The sequence below is a fragment of the Jaculus jaculus genome, chromosome 1, assembly GCF_020740685.1.
Source record: "Jaculus jaculus isolate mJacJac1 chromosome 1, mJacJac1.mat.Y.cur, whole genome shotgun sequence".
NCBI classification, from domain to species: Eukaryota; Metazoa; Chordata; class Mammalia; order Rodentia; family Dipodidae; genus Jaculus; species Jaculus jaculus.
Genome location: NC_059102.1, coordinates 27,742,477 through 27,759,878, shown reverse-complemented (window position 1 = coordinate 27,759,878; position 17,402 = coordinate 27,742,477). Strand labels below are relative to the sequence as shown.

At 39.2% G+C, this 17,402-nt stretch overlaps 1 protein-coding gene and 1 non-coding gene across 8 annotated transcripts in view; both read right to left on the bottom strand.

Moving 5' to 3' along the window:
• Nucleotides 1–17,402, bottom strand: part of Sorcs1 (sortilin related VPS10 domain containing receptor 1) — a 600,968-nt gene that overhangs the window by 160,916 nt on the left and 422,650 nt on the right. For all 7 annotated transcript variants that reach the window (XM_004659364.3, XM_045156924.1, XM_045156934.1 and 4 more), the window contains exons 7-9: nt 9,675–9,793; nt 7,626–7,715; nt 3,364–3,543 (exon numbers count right to left, since the gene is read on the bottom strand). In XM_004659364.3, the coding sequence (XP_004659421.2) occupies nt 3,364–3,543; nt 7,626–7,715; nt 9,675–9,793 (389 nt within the window). The remainder of the gene's footprint in view (nt 1–3,363; nt 3,544–7,625; nt 7,716–9,674; nt 9,794–17,402) is intronic.
• On the bottom strand, nt 3,910–4,015 carry LOC123458322. The gene has a single exon (XR_006635602.1). It is a non-coding gene; the product is annotated as a U6 spliceosomal RNA (small nuclear RNA).

The following is a 17,402-nucleotide window of genomic DNA, read 5'->3' as shown; positions in this document are numbered from 1 at the left end:
TTCAAGACATGGTTTGAAAGAGGGTGCATAGGTCTGGAACAATTAGCGCTGATTCTCTTTACATTGTGTTTTTATTCATTGCTTTCTCTTTCTTGTGGTTTCCTGTACTGTTAGGCAAAGCCTAAGTCTATTTATTCATATCTACAATGCCTTTCGGGCCTGACTTTATTGTTCATACACAATGGAAGAGAAGCTTTAACACTGACCTTCCAGGGAAGGCAGGTACTTTGTAGTTGAAAACTTGTAGACTCTTAGATTTAGGTTTTAAGTCTCTGTTGGAACCCTGGACAAGTGTCTGTACTGTCCAAACCACTGTTTATTTAATTAGAACAAAATGATTATCTAGTCCCTGTATCCTAAATTTAATACATCAGTTAAGTGAGAGAATTACGGAAAACTATTTACAGGGTGCTTTGCATATAATGACACCTCAGTGCATTTCTAGTGACTTTGGTCTGTAGCCAGCTTTCAGGCTCACATTTCTTTGCTCCCTTGAATATAACACATGCTTTGTGACCAATTCATACTAGACAGAAAATTTTGGCAGTAACTAAACCATGCCACCATCAGTTTGTCCCCATCATTTCCCAAACTCACTCCGTATATGTGATGAAAGATACATAGATAGATCCACAGTGAAGTGGGGAGTTTTGTAATCAGATTCCAGTATGAGTGCAACTGTTTTTTTTAAAAAAGATTGCTTTTAGTAAGATCTGGGCTTCTGTCTGCATTCTTCACAAGGACCCATTTACTGCATATATCGTTGAAACAGTTGACCCAGCAACATACTTATACATTAAACAGTCCGTCTGGGCTAAAGTAAGCTTAAGGAACACAGGAGTGTGGGACTAAAGAGCAGGTAAGTGGCTGGCACGAGTATGCAAAGAAGGATGACAATGTCCTCAGTTACCCACAGATATGACCCCATGCATCCATCTCTGTCGCACCCCTCTTACAAGTTGCTCACTTCTGTTCCTTATTAATTCATTTATGGATTTTCTTACTTTTCATTTATCTCTACGTGCACATCAGTCATTGAAATTCTACTGGGAAATTCAAGCTGGATGAATTTCAGCTTCCTGCTAGCCAGAACAATCAAATTTAAGGGAACATTTGTGCCAGGCTCTGTGTCCGCCAATATTCTTTCTATCTAAGTAATCAGCAGACACGGCCCTGCCATTCTGACCGCATCAATTTCAATTTGAGTTGCTCTGAACTATCAAGATAGTAAAACAAAGACACTTCTCTCCCAACCTCAGGATGCAGAACACCTTTACATAACACAGTCACATCACTGCTCAGTGATGATAATAAGAGTCAGCGGTTTCCCTACTGATCATCAACAGTGAGAGAGACACAGCATGGGAGGAAATTCAGGATGAACAAAGGAATGTTTGCAATGTCCACACATCACCCAGCTCCTCTACTCATCTGTGGCTGATACCCATGTTTGAATTCATAACACTATTTGTAGAAATAGTTGTAAATAATGATACATTACAAAGTATTTTTCTGTCATTTTCCCATCATCAACGGATCAATTAACATTGTCTTGATTTCTGGCAAGAAGGAAAATTTATGTAGAGAAGCTATTCAGATTTTTTTTAAAGAGGGTAAAGGTTAATTAAGAAGGAGAATAAAAGTAATTTGGAAATTAAAAAAAAAATGTGGAGAAACTAAGGATGGAACTAAGGTCAGGACATAGCTCAGTCAGTAAGCCATCAGAGCTACTGTGACCTTACAATGGCTGGACACTCAGACAAAATATTTCCATTGTAAGTGATGCTCAGGGCAAGAAAGTACATGGCATTCAACAAATTATACTTCAAGTTTAAATGCTACATTGGATATTTACAAATTAGGAAGTATGGCAAGTTATAATTGTGTACAAGAAGACATGTGTGAGTTGTTCAAGAATGGTATATGCTCCTGCTACTTGCAAGATAATGGAGTCAATGATGTGGGTCCATGCAAAGAGCAACTAAATAGATGATCAGGAGTGGTATTTAGGAACACTGGAAGGTGATACCAATTTATGTTATCTATAAGTTGTTGAACTCTGCTGTATTTCAGGCATTATGTTCAATAGTTTATAACAACCAACTTCATCCTCAGAGAAACATAATAGGTGCTATATTCATCTCTTTATTTTACACACTACAATTCTGGCCCAGAGGTGTGGATATATCTCAAGAATTCATAGAGACAAGGTTGCAAGGATTCAAACCCAGCATCCTGGATCCAAAACCTATAAATCAAAATAAAATTTTATCCAAAAAATATTGCAATGAAATCATCAAACATGTATACATTTTTACAGAATAAATATCTAGTTGGAGGCTGAGATATGTGATATGTTTATCTGAAAATGGGAACGAGAGTAAGTATGAAAAGAAAAACTTGTGCAGGCATCAAAAAGTGTTCAGTGCATTTGGCTCAATATATCCCTTGAACCATACCATGTGCTAGTCTGCCATATATATATATATATATATATATATATATATGTATATATATATATATATGTTCTGAACTAGGCATATAGTTTAGTTTATTTATTTGTTTTTGGAACATACAGTTTGTTATTAATACTTTATGCACACAGAATTTAGATAATAGGAAAATATCACTACAAATCCCCAAGTGAAAAGCAAAATAGTAAGTATTAAGACAAAGTATACAATTACATTTTTTGCTTATGTAACTACTTAACTCCCTGAATTTACTCAATAAATGATAATGTCATTATGACTGCACATATTTGACTTTTAGAGTTTTTTACAGAAAGAATACAGGTCTATGATTGCACTTCCCAAATCCTGACAATATTGTTAAATGGCTCATTTTAACCTGTTACAAATCCGGTAAGAACAAGGAAATGCTAAAATCCATCCTCAAACAGTAGCTTGCTTTCTCCCTACTGAACCTTCAAAAACAGCTGTGGCTCTATTTGTGTTTTCACGAACACTAACTGATTCAAGTTATATGACATAATTTTGAATTTGGTTATGTAGAGAAATAAAGAGCTACAATTGATAAAGAAAGTTGAGTAAACTGTGTTTTGTTGTGTATATGTGTGTATGTTTTGTTAATATATTTTTCTTGGAGAAAATGACATTATTATGTCTGATACACATGGCCTGTAGAGGAAGGGTTTTAACTAGTTGAGGTTATCAAGTCAGAAATTCCTTCAAGGCCAAAGGGAATGAGTTTTGATGACATGCAAAGATGCCCTTATCCACATAGCTCCTCTTCAGAGAAATAAAAACAACCAGTGTTTGAATAATCACATGGCTAGCACTCCATTCATTGGCCAGTCTAGGAAAAGCTGTGGTGCAGTTCCATGCATGTTTGGTGACATACCTCATAGAGGTCAATCATGACGTTGCCTTCAGGGCCTCTGCTGCTCTGAACATTCTCCAAGGCCAAAGTGAAGTAGACGCCACGAGTGTCTGAGATATAGAGGTTGTACGTGTCATTCTGGTTCCATTCTTGGACTGCTGCAAACACTTGGTTCTCATCTGTGCTGATGACGTGCATGTCCTGACGGATAATACAAGAAGGGAGGAAGAGAGTTTTGAGTTACTCCAGCACACAGTCAGCATGCTGAAGACATTGATGGAACACATATTTTGCAAATATGAATATGATAATTAATTAGCTGTGTTAATTATGTATTTTCTTCATTACTGATGGCTGTGCAGTAAGGTCATGGCAAAAGACAAATTAGCACAGAGGAATGACTCTCCCTGGGTACTGCAGAATAAAACCTGGGTCAGTAGCCTGTGCAAGCAAGTATTGTAACTGATGAGCCATCTCTCCGGCCCTCCCCTCTTTTTTTCAGATAGGGCTTTACTATGTAACTAGCTATGTAGCACAGGCTGGCCTTGAATTCTCTATACAACCTAGGCTGTTCTCAAATTCTTCATGAATTTACATGTCATCCTTGCCCAGGGGCCATGTTAATTTTTTCTGTGTCATTCCAATCTTAGTATATGTGCTGTCGAAGTCAGCATTCAAATTCTTGATGGTCCTGCTTATATATACTAAGAGTTGGGATTGTAGCTGTGTTCCACCATGTGTAGTGGTAAAATGTTTAATTTATGTTTTCTTGATGGTAGGACATTTGTGCAGCTTCAACATGCCACTGGACTGCTATTTATTAATCTCTTGGGAAGAAATACAGCATAGAGCCTACTTCTTGTTTTTTTTTTAATATTTTATTATTTATTTATTTATTTATTTGAGTGGGGGATGAAGAGGAAGAGAGAGAGAGAAACGAACTCCAGATGTGTGCACCCCTTGTGCATCTGGCTAACGTTGGTCCTGGGGAATTGAACCTGTGTCCTTTGACTTTGCAGGCAAATGCCTTAACCGCTAAGCCAGCCCTCCAGCCCTCCTTCTTGTTTTAAACTTATTTTATTACGGTAGCAAATTTTTACCATATATCACTTAGAACATTTTATTCTGAGTAACATAGTTGGGAAAATACTGATGCAAACTCATTTTAAAAAAGAGTGAAAGACAGAACTTGATAAACAGCCATTGAAAGTTTCAGGCAGGTTTGTGACGAATCTACATCTGAATCAGGGTCTCCTGTCGTGATTCAAGCAGCCATCACACCACCTGCATCCTGGTGCACATCGATCTTCCACTACGGAGACAACTAGATCCATACTAATAATAATATTACCTTGCCTTTATAGAGTATCTGTCCTCCAAAATGCTCAGGGCACTTTCATATGTATTGCTTCATTTATCTCACTTGAGTTGCTCAGAATAAGCTCCTAGGCACTTAAGGGAAGGGAGACTGTCTCCATTGCTCTGTCTAAAAAGCCATATGCCCTTATTGGCAACATTAAAATTCACCCATCTTCTCCCCTTGTCTTTATTTACCATTATGTCATTAATATATATATGTTTAGCACAACTCAAGGCAATTCTGCTCTTTCAATGGCTGATACAATGGCAGTATATGATTAAAGAAATTTGAGTGCACAAGAGCTGGTTGTTCTCGGTTCCTTTGGTCAGCCTGAAGCTTTGTTCTTTCCAGGTGCAGCAGCCCTCTAAGGCCGCGAAACACAAGCCCCTTTATGGCAGATAACTCCTCCTGAGCTGCGGCCTCTCTTTGAAGGTATAATGGGATTATAATGAAGCACCTCATTGCATTATGAAATAAACACCCACCTGGACCAAATAATCCATTCATTTGTTGTATTCGTTCCCACGTTAGTGGTAACAAGCTAAATTAATCACTGCATTGTACCCTTGGAGCTCTAATGAGGCTGAGTCATGGAAGACGATAAGGAGGATAAACAGTGGATTCTGCTTCAAAGCAAAACTTTCCTCCCATGTTGGCTGGATGCCACTGGGGGCAGCTGTCAGCAGTGATCTTTGTGACAACGGTGAGCCAGCAATACAAAGTACCCATCTCCCAAACCTACGGTAATGATTCTCTTTGATTTTTAAACTACCATCTCCAGGGCTCCTTTAGCCCAATGGGGATTTTCCTCTCTGTGTTCGTAGTTCATCAATTTGTGGGGGATTTGAGGAGGAGTGGTGCTGTGTTGTAACAGTGAGACTACCCCTTTAACATAGACAGTATGTGTGAGTGGACTTAGTGCTAGCCCCACTCAGATCTGTGGTCAATGCCATCTGGTTTTGGCCAAGACTTGTTCCATCCAGACTATGCTAATCCAATGAGGACCCAATGAGTGACTTACCCTGCTATTTCCTGATTTGGTCTCTCTTCCACAGGCCCCTTAAACCTAAGCATCTCACCATGCTGAGCAAAAAATCTTATCTTTAAAGGCAAAATCTTGAAAGCCATCTTCTTTGAGGTGGGGGGTATTGGTGAGAGAAATTACAATTCATACCAGTCCTCAGGGACTGAGTTGGTACACTCCTGTCTCTCAGGAACCTTCCTAGGGGATTATCCAGGGTAAGTTGAACACTCCTCAGCTTTCCTCTTATATATAAGCCTCATCCGATTATCATCAAAGGCATAGCTTTAAGTGTCAATTTTTATGTTATTGGGAAAATAGGCAATGTGAAGTGGGAAGCATTAAAATGTGTGAATGCTCACATGCAGACACAGGTTCTGGGCCATTTACCATCATCATTAATCTCATAGCAGCTGAAAATAGTAACAACTAGCAAGATGGGTATAATGAAGTTCCTTATGTGTGATTACCTCAAATGGGCTGGGGTTTACAACCCACCTTTCACTGTTAGGGTCAGGGTACAGGGGTGGACACAGAGAGAACTCTAGCTACAGAAGCCAGTGCAATCTGTTAACCACTGACTCTCCTGGGAAAGTCGGTCAGCGATGCCCGTATGGTGTCTATCATAAGACCTCATGGACATGTAGCTGATGTTGTTCCAAGGTAGCAGTGTACACGGTCAAGAAAGAAAACACGGGCTAGGGAGGTGGCTCAGTGGTTAAATACTCTTGACCACAAAACCTCATATCCTGGGTTCAGTTCTCCAGTACCCACATAAAGCCAGATGCACAAAGTGGCACATGGATCTGCAATTTATTTGCAGTGTTAAGAAGCCTTAGCATCTGATTCTCTCTTCTCTCTTTCATATTATAAATAAAACATAGTTTAAATCTACTTTTTACTGATTTATTTATTTATTTATGAGAGAGGTAGAGAGCGAGAACGGGAGCACCAGGGCTTCCAGCCACTGAAAACAAACTCCAAATGCATGAGCCTCCTTGTGCATCTGGCTTACGTGGGTTCTGGGTAATCAAACCTGGATCCTTAGGCTTTTCATGCAAGCATCTTAACCACTAACCCACCTCCCCAGCCCAAATAAGAAAAATATATTTAAAAAAAAATGAAAATACAAGAGGAACAGACATAAACCTTTAATTATGTACTTTGTGCAACCCAAAAGATTAAAAGTTAAGATATAATTCTATTTAAACCTGCATGAACTCTTTCATCCAACGCTCTGATCTACATACAACTCTCTTGCTCTAAAATTAATCTACTATAGGTTAAATTTTGATCACAGTGAGATCTTAAGTAGGCAGTTTCAGAGCCCATATCATTCTGATCTCCACTAGGTGGCGCTACATATTAAGACAGGTTTTTTTTTTTTTTTTTTTTTTTTTTTTTTTTCTTTAGCGTCTCTGGAAAAAGCCTGGGACGTCAGCGGTGGAGGATATTTAACTTTGCTGCTGTTTTCAAAAGCTGGTGGCTATGAACTCTAAAGATAACCAGATCCAAAGGATCACTAACACCTGTTGTGCTGATAAACCATAAATCAAAAGAAAATATGCCTTGATTTAATAACAGTAAAATGAATTTTACTGTTTGAAAATGTTCAATATTGAATACCAAAAGCAAAGTTATTAGTAGTTTATTCTGGTGATTCTATTACAAGAAGTCCAGAGAGAAATAAAAGTGAAGAAAAGAAGAGGGAGAGAGAGAGCAGAGGGAAAGGAAGACAGTGAGACTGGCACGAATATTAAGGAGGGAGGAAGGAGCAGCAGAGGTGAGGGATGGTGAGACTTACGATTATGGAAGGCTAGTAGGGCCCTGGAAAAGAGAGTGGAGGCAGTACTGTATGAATAAGAGAAACTTTAAAAAAATGAAAAACAATTCAGATCATACCTTGGGCAAAGCATATTTTGGGAGCTTCATCTGGGCAAAGGCATTCCTTCGGTAGGACACGTAGTAATGTGGTCTCCCTCCTGACGTCAGCTGGATCAGGAAAACAAGGCTGTAAGAGGAACTTCTAGGAGATGTCAGGTCACCGAAGAACAGTGAGCTGCCCGAATGGAAGGATAACTACTCCACTATGTCCTGTAGCGATGGCTTAGCGGTTAAGCATTTGCCTGTGAAACCTAAGGACCCTGGTTCGAGGCTCGGTTCCCCAGGACCCACGTCAGCCAGATGCACAAGGGGGCGCATGTGTCTGGAGTTCATTTGCAGTGGCTGGAAGCCCTGGCCCGCTCAATCTCTCTCTCAATCTCTCTCTTTCTACCACTCTCAAATAAATAAAAATAAAAATAATAAAAAAGTGGTATTTATTTGAAAAACAACTGACACAGTGTATATGGATAGGTCAGAGGCCCAAACTCAGCTCAATCCACAAAACTATAATTTTATTTTAATTGGCATTGTGGCTCAGATTTCAGGAAAAAGTCTCAGGTATTTTTATTTTTATTTTTTTCCAAATGATGGAAGCCTCAGGGGATAGTGATTGACTGTCCATCAACATGTCAGCCTCTGAGTCCCAAGGCTAGGGCTTGCTGGGCTGTTTTGGGAAATGTGGAAGGAGAGGTTCCTATCTCTAACTGAAGTCCAGTTTGAGGGTGTCACATTGATGTCGGTGGGTGTATCCCAGCATGTGAGGTAAAAAGCCAAGTCAGGATTGGGGTCCAGATCCACTCTAGGTCTCTACTATTTTTTTTTTTTTTTGGAGGAAAGTTGTAAAATCTAGTATATTTTTGTCCAAAACATATAGGTTAACAAATCCTGATGGGTGTGAACAAGAGGAAGACGGGGGGGGGGGGGGGATCTGATTTTCACACTGGGCAATGCAGAGGGCACCCCTGCCAATGTCTTTCTCCTTAGGAGCCACTCAGGCCTAGGTAAGTGTCTGGCATGTGAATGGCAGCTGGAGATTTCTTACTCAGAATGTCAACAACCACTCCGATCGCTGTTCATCAGACCCAGGGGCTTGGCTGGAAAGTTAACACCTTCTTCACCATTATGTGGAGGAAATGAACTGAGTCACAGGATCATGTCTCAATGCAGAATTTATTTGTAAATCTTGAGTGCAGATTATAATCTGTTACTGTAAGCCAGGAAAGGTTCCTGTGAGCATTGCTGATGGAGAAATGAATCAGACAAGCCTATACATGCAGCCATTTGAATGTCACTGGAAATTTCAGAGCACTCATTACTCCTTTCCCTGAAGAATAAGGAAACTCGTGTGTGCCAGCCATTTAGCACAGATACCTTTGCCTCTTCTAACATGGAAAGCAATAGCATAATTATTTAGTGCATTTTCCAAGCAAGAATAGAGTGTTTGTCATGCTTCCTGGCCATATCTTGTGAAACATCAGGTACTCAAACTCTTTCCCGCTTTATCTTGAAGACATCTCCCACATGTCTCTGCTAACCACAGTCAGTTTCTTACAGTAACAGCTGATTACTCTGACCTTAGACTCTGCCTCTTACCATCACAGCCACCACACAGCTCTCCTCACATTCTTTCCTCTCCTTTTAAAGGAGTATCTGAGGAGGGGGCTGATGGACTGCCCATTCCCCCTGATCAAAAGAGATGAACAGATTTGCTTAGTCCTTTTAATGACTGGGTGTGTCTTTGTGAAGCTGATGAATGCTATGAATGGAACCTTGTATCACTCTTGGGACAGTTTTAGTTCTGTTGCGAGCACTTAGTGGACTGTGGCTGAAGTCCTACAGACATGGGCAGAATAATCTAATTAATGCTCTGTAAGCCTTCCTCCTTCCCTCCCTCCCTCCCTCCCTTTCTTCCTGTCTTCCTGACTTCCTGTCTTCCTTGCTTCCTTCCTCCCCATCCCTCCCTCTGTTATTCCCTCTCTCTCTTCCTTCCAGAAAGGGCTACACTGGGGACAGAAGCCAGTACAATAAATGCCTTTGAGGCAATCGGCAGAAGTGGATTTTTCATACCTGAACAAATACGTAATCATCCTGGACAATCAGAGAGTCAGGGTCAATGTAGCCTGGGAAAGGCTTACTTCTGGTGGCCTCGGTGCAGTTCTGCATGCGGCAAGTTAGGTACTGTGAGTCTGAAAAGAAAATGGAACTGAGGTGACATACATCCAGAGCTATAGTCAGAGCAGGCATCCTGTATTTTCCTTCCTATTTCTAAGTCTTAGAATATCCTCACAATTTCTAAGCACACCCTTGTTATCGCTATTACTATTAAAATTGTTATCATTGTTATTTTACTTCCTTGCACCACCCTCTCCTGATGTGCCCACTAAACCTTGCTCATCTACATTGCAAATTCTTTATTTTTTGTCTGCTAACCTAAATGAAAATATGTTCAATAACTATTAGCAAGTCTGGAGAATAGTTAATATTTAATTTCTTATTTTAGTAAAGTTCCCTTCCACACTTTAATCTTTGTCTAACAAGTAGGTAAATACACATATATGCAGTAACTAAAAATTTCAGGTTAAAGCCCTGTAGTTATGGACAGTAAAATTCTTTATCAAAATAAATGTGCTTCTTATATTTTGAACTGAAAATGAAGCATGGATGAGACATTTCTGAGTCAAAAACCCGGTTGTCATGGTGTAGGTGGGTAACTAGATCTCATTCAAGACTGTACAGCAGCCAATAGACACAGCACCCACACTGATAACCCTGGTGTCAGTTCAATCTCTATTGCTGGAAGAATGTTTTATCAGAGAGATTATTCTAGTTTTTCCCAATGCAATCATGTCAGTCCTTACATAAAATGGGTTTGCCTTATCAATATCTTGCCCCAGTTGGAATGCACTTTCCTATGCCCCACTCTGCACCCCAGGTCCTGTACCAGTCGTGACACTAGTAAGCAACAGATAATGTTTTTGGAATATACCTCCTTATTCAAATATATATTTTTGAGTGAGAAGTTATTGTATTTATTTCTGTTTACAGAATGCATTTGATTTTATAAAAAATTATTTATTTATTTAAGAGAAAGAGAGAAATAGGGATGGAGAGAAAGGGGAGAGAGGGAAGAAGAGGGGCCATGCCCGGGCCTGTAGCCACTGCAAACAAACTGCAGATGCATGTGCCATCTTGTAAATCTGGCTTAAGAGGGTACTGTGGAATCAAACATAGGTCCTTTGGCTTCACAGGCAAGGACCTTTATTGCTAAGCTATCTCTCAAGGCCCATTTGATTTTTAAGATATCAGAGACAGGCAGATCCCTCTCCCACATGAAATTTTCAGAGGACTGTATATCTGAAATGGGGATGGCAAAAGTATGTTAAGATGTATGTAAACTCCCTTATGTAAATTCCTATAGTACATGTAAATTCCCTCAAGATTCTCTTAAAAAATGATCAAATAGCCGGGTGTGGTGGCGCACGCCTTTAATCCCAGCACTCGGGAGGCAGAGGTAAGAGGATCACCATGAGTTCGAGGCCACCCTGAGACTCCATAGTGAATTCCAGGTCAGCCTGGGCTAGAGTGAAACCTTACCTCGGGAAAAAAAAAAAAAAAAAATGATCAAACAAGAACATTCTGGGAATATCTATAGTAAAGAACTTGGGTATTCCTTTACCCAAGAAGTGTCATGAGGGGGCGGCATGCACATTTGCACCCAATATTTAATCTTCCCACACAGAGGACAGGTGGTTTCTGCCAGCATGGGCAAGCTTTCCCTCATTTACCTCATCTAGTCTTGAGGAAAGCATTTCCAAAGTTGACATACTTGAAAGTCCTCTACCAGTCCTTTCACAGCTCCTCATTTACACATCCCTAAGGTAACATTTTTGAGCATTGCTCAAGATCTCTCTATCTTTCTCCTTGAAAACAATTTCTGGGACTCCTCTGCTTCCAAACTGGTCTTCTCTATCTACAGCACACAGAATCCTTACCTCACAATTTCACAGTCCAGTGGACCATTTTTCAGCCTTAAGTGACTTCATTGTATTCTATAGGTGGCCTGGGGCCACATAAAAATATATATATATATATGAAGATTTGTGTCTTCTGGGACCTGGGCTTTAATTCTCCTCTGGTCACTTACCACCTGACTCTTTCATAGGAAAACACTTCATGTTCATAAAAATGCATCCCTCCTCAATTTAACAGAAAATAATATCAACTATCTTGCATATTTGCTTCTAGAGACAATGAACATAAATAATAAATATATTACACATTTAAACTTTGGCAAATATCAGTAGTTATTATGAAAGCTACTTCTGGCTTTCTATTTTTCAATGCTCAGATCAGTTTTGAGGCCCACAGTAGGCTCTTTGAAAAAATCAAACAAACAACTGAGGGGCTGGAGAGACAACTCATCAGTTGGGTACTTGCCTGCAAAACCTAAAGAGTCGAGTTCAATAACCCAGTACACATGTAAAGCCAGGTGCTCAAAGTGGTGCATGCATCTGAAATTTGTGTGCATTGAATGGAGGCCTTGGTATGCCCATTCTCCCTGTCTGTCTTATCTCTAACTCTCTGCAAATATATTAATGAGATATTTTAAAAGCCAAAAAGAAAAAAAAAATCCTGGTTAATGGAACTTGGCTGTTCTAGTTGCGTCACGCCTCCCGTTCTGTGCATGGCCTGCCCCACACCCACTCATCTCTACTTGTTGGAAAGTCAATATGGCATCTGCTTGCTCAGATTTCCTCTATGCCCTAATGCCCTTGGATGATGATTGGTTTAGAATAGGACATTAAAAACCAGAATTGGTGGGTGAGTAGTGCTGGACAACACAATCTCAACTTTCTTCTTATCTCAGGGAGATTGTCTTGTAGTCAAGCTTGCATAATGTGTGTGAAAAAAAAAAAAAAAAAACAACAACACAAAAACGAAGGAAAGACCAAGTCCCCTGATGACATCAATGAGCAGTGAGTGCGCCGAGGCCACGGCTACCACTGTGACTATTAAACTGCGAGAGATAAACAAAAGCTGAGGTTTAAGTGAAGCATGTCAAATGAAAGCGATTAGGAATTCTTGTTTTTCTGGTAACGTGATAATGTCTACAGTTGATAGTGAAGACTTCTGGATAAATATTGTCTATATTAATAAAACTTCTAGAAGAATACTGTCTAGTAACTTCCTTCTTAAGACCCAAATTTTCTCTTCATAGACCTTGAGCAAACATTAGATGGAAAATATAAACATAGAGTTACATATATAGCTCACCTATGCAGAAACCAACAATCTGAGGAACTAGGAAAGAAAACTGTGGGGTATGGAAAGTAACATTAGTTGAGCATCTGTGTGCCAGACATTCTAAAGAATGTCCACATTCATTTAGTGCAGTTTATCTTCACACTGTAGACTTCGACACATCAAGATTTTTGAGGTGAGGAGATAATGATCTATAGGCATCACAGGATGTAGTTGTGACTTAGCAGGCCAAGTTTGGTTTATTTCTACTATACCATGTTGTGTGGAAAACCTCCATTAGTATAAAGCACATGTTTGTTAAATGTATATTGGCTTCTAGCCAAGTATCCATGAGTATACCTACATAACAAATCAAACATCCATAAATCAATAACTTTGTGTGGTGTTTAGCAATATGGAACAAGATATGTACAAAAATGTTTTTCTAGAAACTTGGATTCATTTCTGAAAATATGATCTAAGATAATCATGATATGTGAAAGAATTTAATCACTGGATATAAATCAGAATATAACTAATAATAATTTAAATGAACAGAACAAAATGGTCAACATAAAGGGAATATGTATTTGGCTGCAGAGATCCTATTCCTATGAGCATATGTATAAATTTCAGGTTACAACAGAAGATTGCTAATTAATAATACTATGCCAATATTACGTTTAATTTTGAGAATTATTCCTTGGCTATAAATTAAAGCCAGATAAAACTTGGTACTATCTTATACTATCTTGGTAACTTTTCTGTGGGTCTAAAATTATTCTCATACATTTTTTTTAAGTAGGTTACCAAAATATGGCATTATGGGAGTAATATTTTTGTAAGTTGTGGGCATGTTTGTTTGAATAGGAAAAATGAATAAAACATGCATAAGATGTCAACAACAGTGGAGAGGCACTAATGTGAGAGAATAGGATGCTGCATCAAATCCCTGACTAAGCACCTCTTGGTTAGTGAGAGGATTGCTTAGGGCTTGCAAGAGGAGTTGTGTGAATCCTCTGTGCTCTGTTTTCCTCTAGATCTCATGCCATATTCCCTGCGTAAGCTAAATAATAACCAGTCTTTGAGCCTGAGGATTAAAATCCACAGAAGGTGACATAAGGAAAGCTTTGAAAGCAGTCTTCAGTGCTTGCTCAGAACTGCCCAAAGTGAAACTTACAAGCTGAAGGGTAAATGATCAATTTTGAGCTGCCTGCCTGGTAAAGTGTTCCAGGTTTGCTCTCTTTCTCCTCCTAATGGAAATGGAAAGAAATTGGCCGCTGTTCATAATGAGAGACCAATCACTCTTATTCCCCTTGGGGCTTGCTGTAATAGCATTAAGTATGATGAACTCTTTCCATATCCAATTCTGGTGAGTGTGTGATGCGATTCCATAGGAAGTCTCTTGTAATTTGGCATTAATTAATGTCAATTAATGTATGCTACTGTGAGGCATTGGAATTAATTTCATTACTTTCCTCACACAGATGTTTTCCTTGCCACAGGTAATTAGGACACTGTGCTGTTCCTTTCAAGCATCCTTACTCTGCAACAGCTGCTGCTTGAAATTATAGTCCCCATCCACCCAAGATATGTGCTGATATAGGGAAAGGCAACTGCTCTTAAAAGATCAGGCTTTGAGTCAAGGAACACAGGGTTCAGTGTAGGACAAACATTGCTGGGCTGGTAAAACTAAGCGAATCACTCAATCTTATACTTTTGACCTACAATATGGGAATGAATGGTATCCCTCTTGCCAGTGTTTGTGGCAATAGAAGGCCTTAGTACTGTAAAGTATTTAGCTTAGTGTCTGCTTAGACTGTGTTCAAATTATGGCAGCTGTCCATGCAGTTTAAGTTTGTTCTCTTTAATCACCAATACTATTGTGTCCAAGGTAACCCCTTGTAAAGTGTTACAGATATCTGTTAGCAGTATTTTTGTTACAATCAATATTTAGTTTGGGGGCTGGAGAGATGGCTTAACCGTTAAGGTGCTTGCCTGAAAAGCCATAAGACCTCTGTTCGATTCCTCAGGACCCACGTAAGCCAAATGCACAAGGTAGTGTAGTGTATGTGTCTGGAGTTCATTTGCAGTGGCTGGAGGCTCTGGTGTCCCATTCTCTCCCTCTCCCTCTCCCTCTCCCTCTCCCTCTCCCTCTCCCTCTCCCTCTCCCTCTCCCTCTCCCTCTCCCTCTCCCTCTCTCTGTCTCCCTCTCTCTCTCTCTCTCTCTCCCTCTTACCCTCTCTCAAATGACTAAATAAAATATAAAAAAAAATATTTAGTTCAGATGAATACTGTTTTTTTCCCACACTTCCCCTCCTTACCCCGAGTTGAACAATAGAACTTCCAAAGCAGCCAAAACAATGTTTAATGGAAATAACAAAGTGGGAAGAATCTTCCTATCTGACTTCCAAATCTATACTAATAAAGATAGCAGGGTATTTGGACACAGAAAAACTGACCAATGATACAGGATATAGAGCCTAGCCCAGAAATAAACAAACATATTTATAGTCAATTAATTTTCAACTAAGGAGCCAAAAATACACAGAAGAGTAGGAAGAGTTTTTTTTTTTAATAACTTAAGGGAAAACAGGATATTGATAAGCAGAAGAATGAAATTGGATTTTTAGTTTACATAACATATAGAATCAACACACACCAAATAAAAGATTTCAAAATAAACCTAAAAATTGTAAAACCACTCAGAAATACATAGAAGTGTTTTACAAAACAGATCAAGGCACAGATTTCTAGCCCATGATGTTTTAAAAGGACAAATATAAAAAATAAACAAAAATCATTACAAGATTGCAAATAATCCAAAAGTTTTGTACAATAAAGCAAATAAGAGTGAAGAGAAAACCTATAACTGTAATAATAATTTAAAACCACATATGATCAAAAACTGATATCTACAATAAGTGAGGATCAACTCAATAATAAGGCAACAAAGAATCCCGTTAAGCAATAAATAAAAGATTGAAAACACCCTTCTCAGAAAAAGACATACAGACGGCCAACAACTGAGGAAATGCTTGTCATCACTATCAAGGAAATGCAAACTAAAAGCACATGAGATGTAAACTCACATCCATTAGAGTGTCCATGATCAAAAAATGAAAGATCCATGTTAGTAAACATGTGGTTAAAGAGGAAATGCTGATAGGAGTGTAAATAAATAAAACTATTATGAAAGACAGCATAAAGGTTACTCAGATTACTAAAATTAGAATTATCATATGCTTCTGCAATATTTCTGGTTATACACCGAAAGGAGTTAACAATGGTATGTTGAAGAAATCCACTGTCCTCCCTTGATCATTAGGGTACTAATCACAATTTCCAAGGTATGTTCTTGACTTAAGTAACTATCAACAGATGAAGAGATTAAAAAAACAACAACACGTATGTACATAATGGATTAATTTTCAGCTTTTAAAATGGGGACATATGTCATGGATGAATATGGAGCCCACCATGCTAAACCAGGTCCAGAAAGGCAAATTGTACTCTCATTACCATGTGAAATGCACAGAGTGACTTACACAGAAGCAGGAAATTCAATGGAGGATACATGTGGCTATGGGAAGAAGATGGATAGGGAAAGTGAGATATTAGTCACTAAAGGGTTACAAAATTTCAATTAGGAGCCTGAAGATTCACAGTCCCTTGCACAGAATGGTGGCCACACACATAGATTGAAAATGGCTAAAAGAGTATGTTTACATGTTTTTACACCAAAAATGAAAAGATTATTGTATGTTGTAAATACATATCTATATGAAAATATCATATTATGTCCATAAACATTGCAGTACAATTATTGCTGCCAAGGTAATTTATATACGCCATGAAAAATACCCTTCTTCATGGCTAGTAGATGACAGATATTCTGTTCAGGCAGTGTGAAACAACAGTAAGCAGGCAGAATCTGAAAATAAGTAGGACTTGGAGAAGAATGTGGAAGTCCCCTGTATACCCAGCACATAGATCCCACATGAGCCTCTTCATTTTGCACTTTTCTCTTCCCACTGGAGTGATGTCCAAGGTCCTAGCTCCATCTCCAGCATGCTGCATATCCGTGGGCAGACTATTTACTAAGCTAGGTTCAGATTCTCTCTCTCTCTCTCTCTCTCTCTCTCTCTCTCTCTCTCTCTCTCTCTCTCTCTCTCTCTCTCTCTCTCTCTCCCTTTCATTGTTTGAATTTTAGAGCCAAAAGAGATATTAAAAACCTAATTCTTGCTTTAAACTCTGACAGGACTTCCCCATGTTTTTTTACCCACTGAAACTTGTTTACTTTCCACTCCTGCCAAGAAATCTGTGATATTGCTGACACTCACTTCTGCTGCTTCTAAATGGTACGCAGGTTCCTGGTCGATGGACAAACTGTTCATTCAGAGATGAATGCTGTCTTGAGTGGCCTTTTCTTGTTTTTCAGTTCAAGTACTCCTGAGCCCGAAGTGGAGTTTCCTGTGGCTCAGGCAGAGCTCTCCTCCTCAGAATATGTCCATTGGCAGTGGCAGCTGCAGGAGCCCCCAATACCACTGGAGT